The sequence below is a fragment of the Brachyhypopomus gauderio genome, chromosome 6 (assembly GCF_052324685.1).
Source record: "Brachyhypopomus gauderio isolate BG-103 chromosome 6, BGAUD_0.2, whole genome shotgun sequence".
Taxonomy (NCBI): domain Eukaryota; kingdom Metazoa; phylum Chordata; class Actinopteri; order Gymnotiformes; family Hypopomidae; genus Brachyhypopomus; species Brachyhypopomus gauderio.
Window position 1 is genome coordinate 19,776,118 of NC_135216.1, and position 6,263 is coordinate 19,782,380.

The following is a 6,263-nucleotide window of genomic DNA, read 5'->3' on the forward strand; positions in this document are numbered from 1 at the left end:
TCACTTCACTGACAGAAGAAACTCATCATCATTCCCTTTGCTTCTCTCCAGGTCTGTAAACTCCGTGGCCTTCATTTCGATCTCATTCCAAGTGGACCACAGGCTTACAAACATAAACATGGTTTACTTGGAATATTAGTCTCATGTAGTCAGGAAGGGTGTCTGAATACTATAAAGGTCAAAGGCCATACAAATAAACACCTACATTATTAGTAATGTTATTGTTAAATATTGGTCTTACCTCTCTTTCATTCCTTCAAAATTTATAGACCTAATTTGTGAAATCTTCTCCATTCCAGTTTTAAAGACATTCACTAAAAATGTTTCAATCGTGCTGTATGGTGCAAAGAAAATGTTGGCTCAGTGTTCAGAAAGGTTATGTACAAAATTAACAAAAAAGAATTACAAATAAATCAAATCACACAAATGATCATATCAATTTCCTTATTACATTAAATATCATATTACATTATGATAAATTACCATAATTACATTACATACATTGGAAATATATGTACACACAATATATACACATAAGCCGGGTTTCCATCCAAACCTTTCGAAAAAATAATGCGCAATTTCCAAGTTTCGGCAGAAATAAATGCGAATTAAGCCTTGTTTCCATTCATTACAGTTATGCGAATAAACTTTAGATCACGTGAGAGGACGCCAAACAATAGTGGTTTTACGTCCATCTGGCAGTTACGCATTTTTGTACGTTGAGGTTTTGAAACATTTTTTTCTTTTTCTTTTCTATACATGGAGAAGTTAAATTCAATTTTTGCTCTCTCCAGAACTGTTTTTGTATGCATTTGTCATCTTTACATCGCGATCATGTACAGAACCACATGACTTGAGGCATGATACGTCATCGTTTATGCGAAAAACCCTTTTCCATCCAGTTTTTCCGGATTTTGGCGATGCGATAGTCTAACTTTTCCACCTCCTCCTAGCGTAAAAATATTTTTGCGATATTTGGAGCTTTTTTCGAATTTTGGTCTTTTTCCATCCAGCTTTTTTCATGCGCATTTTCAAAATGCGCAAAAACTCGGTGGATGGAAAACACTCTATAGACGCATTCACATTCCCACACACACAAAACCCAAAACACTGCAACTGCTACACAAGGTCCAATAGGTTTTGTTTCCTTCCTGTCCCACACTGTAAAAAAAAAAAGCGTTAAATTTACGGTAAAAGACTGGCACCTGTGGTTGCCAGAACTTCACCGTAAAAAAAATGGTGACAATGTAAAAAAACACTACGGTATCTTTTTTGACAACCGTAAATTTCATCATTTAGAACTGTTCTTTTTACGGAAAATTACTTTACAGCTTACAATAATACACTGTAAAAAAACGGTGACAATGTAAAAAAACACTACGGTATCTTTTTTGACAACCGTAAATTTCATCATTTAGAACTGTTCTTTTTACGGAAAATGACTTTACAGCTTACAATAATACACTGTAAAATTAACAACTTTTTAAAATAAACGTATTTACGGTGAATAATTTTAAAAACAACTGTTTTACTGTTTATCTCTATGATGAACACATTACAACCATTATTATTTTACAGTATTTGATTGTAAAGTCCAACTTCACAGTAAATTACTGGCAGGCCGCCATCACTCGGGCCTCCCAGTTGTTGCCACCAATGATCTATATTATTATCTATAATATAGATCATTGGTTGCCACATTTTAAGGTCATTAGCACTGTAACATTACACAAACACGGTAGGTAGACTCAGACAATGTACAACTACATAAACTAATACAGGGAGACTATCAAAACATATAATCAAATACATAATCAACAACAGCATGTCATAACACTTACACATAACGGGTATCAATAACGGAGCCGCGGGAGCTCATGGGAAGTAGCGCCGCCCCCAGTGGACCGACGCTACACAATTTTACAGACTTTAAGCAGAAAAGCCTTAAATTTTCTCAAAAATCAGCAGTGCGCCTTGTATGTGCACTGAATTCAAAAATCTGTCCCTGACACAGATACGTAATGTGTACGCTGTCAGCAATAAACTAACCAGAGAACATTACGTAAAACGTAATTGAGTAAAGAACAGCCGGGAGAAGCGTCTCTACAGTCACCATTCGACTGAAGGCAGCAATGATAGCATAAGACTTGAATATCGAAAACTTTAAGTGCACCTTATGTTCCAGAAAACACAGTATTCCTTATATGTATAAATATTTGACCCATATTTACAAAGACAATTTCTAAAATGGCAGTACATTGTCCTATATTTAAAAAAAAAATGCGTTAAATTTACGGTAAAAGACTGGCACCTGTGGTTGCCAGAACTTCACCGTAAAAAAATGGTGACAATGTAAAAAAACACTACGGTATCTTTTTTGACAACCGTAAATTTCATCATTTAGAACACAGTATTCCTTATATGTATAAATATTTGACCCATATTCACAAAGACAATTTCTAAAATGGCAGTACATTGTCCTATATTTCAACATGCTTTACCTTTCAGCACTGGCCATATTTTTAGCATTTTCTTTCTGTAGAAATCAAGGTGCGATTTTGCTGATTGATGAATGGTTTTCACTGTAAATTGAAATGTAGGCTACTCATCAGCAAAATCTGTAATTTAGACTGAATATATAAATTTTTTTTAGGGTAATTCCTTGTTTACTACATTACGGAATTTTCCAATATATTTTATCTAAAATATTGAAATTAACATTAAAAATGTGTGCTTTCTACATATTATGACTGTAAAAATTAATTTTATATACCGTTTTTTTTTAAAGTAAACTATTGCATCTGTTACAGTGATATACTGTTTTCTACTTTATGATCTTTTACTGTTGCTATTTTATAGTTTATTACCGTAAATTCAACAAACATTTTTTACAGTGCACTCAGCATTCACTGGCCCATTTACTGCTGATTCTCATCAGGATATTTCTGCTTTCGGGAAAGATGCTTGGACACTAGATACACTTGGAAACTAGATGCAGATGCCAGTGCACGTATTTTCTAGGGAGTGCACTTATATTCACTTATATTAACTGTGAAGTACGCTTATATTCTAGGGAGTGCACTTAAATAAAATTAGTAGTCTAAATGCATTTTAAGAATGCTATCACCACAACTAGTATCTTACTCTATGATTTTGGCATGAAGTCAAATGTTCTCAAAAAGTTGTTTTTTCGGCTGGCTGCATTAGTTATGGTAATAAAACGCTTTTCAAAGGAGTCCATAATGATCTCAAAGGAACTTATAATCACTGTTCTGTTTACACCTAATGACATTTCATATAAATAAACAACCTCTGCAGCCAGTTAGATGAGGACGATATACACATCTGTAGCCAAAATCTCAAAGCTGTCACGTCCAGCTCCGCCCTCCTCCCTTGTCCTGCCTAGTTTCCTTGGTTTCCCTTCTGCCTGCCACGCCCCCGTCCTCAGTGTTCCACCTGTGTCTTGTTTACTTCCCTGATTTTTGTGTATTTAGTTTCCCCTGCCCTGTCTACCCTCATCGGTCATGGTACGTGAGTCTCCCCTTCATGATCTGTTGTATTCCCTGCTTTTCGATTGACCTTTTAATGTTCCTAGTTGTTCTCTGGTTGCTTCTACTAGTTTATCTTTTTCCCCCATTGTCCTTCTGCTCCGCTCCGTGTTGCCTGTCTCATTTGTATTGTGGTTTGTTTTCCCTATCGCTTATGTTAAACTCAGGTTGTATTCCTTTGTATCTAGTTTGCTTATTCGGTTACGTTTTCCTTTGTTGTTTTAAATTGTAGTCTTTTCCCTCGTCATGTTCAGTTGTAGCCAAGTTAAGTCTCTCATCCATTGTCTGGTTTTGTTTCTCTCCCCTCTCTCCCGTTAGTCGCTGCTTCCCTTGTTGTTTAATGGTTCTCCCTTTTACCTTTAGTCTTACGTTGGTGTTATGATCCTGTACCTGTCGTCTTTCTATAGTTGTCACGTATTCCTTCCCAACTATATTACCCCCTTAATAATTAGTGTGGTCCCTCTTAGCCTCCTATATTGTAGTTTTGTGTTATGTTATTTCCTTTTTAGTAAATATTCATCATTTTGTGACATTCGTCACAAAAGCCATCAGAAGTGCTCAGGAAGGTCAGGGTCAGGCTTAGGATCAGGGTCAGGGTTAGAGTCAGGGTCAGTAGTTGTAAGAGGTTTAGACTATTTGCCTGCTGCATAGTGATTCAGCTACACTTCTCACAAAACTACTGATAATGACGAATAGCTAAATGCACTGAACACACTGGAGAAAGGCAGAACCAACCAGGATCAGAACTGCACTACTTTTAGACTTCTCTTGTGCTACATGTCATTATTAAACAAATGTATAACATTTTAAGGAGTAAAAGGTTCACTCTTACGTGGTGGAGAGAATGTAACAGAGGAAGTCCCAGGGACTGTTCCTCACTGATGGTGCATCAGGAAAGTAGTGTGACTCCATATCTCTGTGATACACAAAACAATGTTGAATAGTATTAGATGTGAAAAAGAGAAAGTGAAACTACTATTGAAAGAAACAATAGCATCAAGTTGTCTGAATGAGCCGTAGTGTAATAGTGTAATAGGAAGAACATGCTCACCCCCAGAACTCATTCAGTTTCTCTCTGTGAATGACACCCTCAAACATGTCCACAGTCCTGTTGATGTAAGCAAAGGCTGTAATTGCAAACTTTTTTTATATATGGGATTGTTATAAATACTATAGGGGTAACACATAATAAACACCCATTATGTGTCATGTTATAATGTGTGTAAAGCAAAAACGCAATGTAACACTGTATAATCATATGCAAATTCTTAGTTGAAACAACTTGGAACATGGCAATGATATTAATACTTGTTTATTCAAAAAGACAGCGTGCCTTCTGTTAATCTCTTATCTATTCATGAATTATATACATGTTAAAAATGGGTCACTGGCCATTGCCCAACTATATGTCCTTCCTGTTAGTAAGTTTTAAAAGATATATTATAGTTCCAACTATATAGTTATTATAGTTCCATTAGAACCTAGATAATCTGCCCTACACCAGGTCCATGTTCTGAAACGGCTCTGTACTGACGTTCAGCACATTTACTTATTGTCCTTTTTTCCAGTAATGCAAGTACTTATTTTTTGTGGGCTGCAGTTCTAAGTAGAGTTTTATTAATATTCTGTATACTATATACATATAAAGTATATATTTTTTCTGTATACTTGTGTAAAATACAGACAGATGTTCAGAAGTTTAGAAGTTTAGGTTCTTCTGAAGTTTGTGATTTTAGAATTGCTTTCCACGTCTATTATTTTAGTTTGTAATGTTTGAAAAACAAAAGCTGTGAGTAGAAATACCAGTGAATTACTAAGTTGAAGAAAAATAATGACAGCATGATCAAAACACTGTCCCTTTATATATTTGCAAAAAAATGTTGAAAATGTCATAAAGCATCATGCTGCTTCTAAACAACTCTATTAATTTTGAGCTTCGGGCACATCACAATGATTTATTATTAAGCTACTGAGGCTAACCAGACATTAAATGCATTGGGATGTGAGGCAAGACACACACACACACACAGACTTTGGAGGTTTATGTAAAAAATATTTCATATTTCAAATATGTTTGGGATTTTTAATTCTGGGATTCAAATATATCAATATACTTTATTTTAATGTCCAATGTACCAACATGTTAACATATATAAATCTGTGTATATGAAGTGAAAGGCAGGTGCACTTACGGAAAATACTGCTGAACATTCTTCTCTGTTGTTAATAGATGTACTGTGTTTCGTACATCATCCTTGAAGTGTAAAACCAGCCCAGGGTTCTTGCAGGTTTCAGTGAGTTAAATTTAAGACTTTTTTAAGACCTTTTAAGACCATTCTCAGTGAAATTTAAGACCAACACAACATATTACCACAAACAATCCAATGATCCCAGATACTCATTTTATTTTGATTAATTTAGTTACAGGATTACATTAATTCAATATTAAAACAGATAATCAAAATAGAAATATTCTCAACCCAAGCAACCTTACCAACACAACACTAGCATATCTACATACAACCTCACCCTACATATCTCCGAGTTCTTCCTTTTCAGTACCAATCTCAGCATTTGACTTGGAAAGGAGCTGAGCCATCTTGGATCCAGCCTTGCCCTCAGCTTCTTCTGCAAGAGAATCTGCCACTCTAGCAAGACAAGTGGATACGTCTTCCAAGCTTTTCTTCCTTTTCTTAAGGTCCTCTAAAGACTGCT

General features: G+C 35.4%; 1 protein-coding gene across 1 annotated transcript; it reads right to left on the reverse strand.

The window, feature by feature from the left end:
* Positions 1-5,045, reverse strand: LOC143516354 (uncharacterized). Its single transcript, XM_077007906.1, has 4 exons — positions 4,600-5,045; positions 4,381-4,464; positions 242-334; positions 1-103 (listed from the first exon to the last, which is right to left on the reverse strand). Exons 1-4 carry the CDS (start codon positions 4,644-4,646, stop codon positions 1-3), a joined length of 327 nt encoding a protein of 108 aa, XP_076864021.1. The 5' UTR covers positions 4,647-5,045.
* Positions 5,046-6,263: the final 1,218 nt, after the last annotated feature.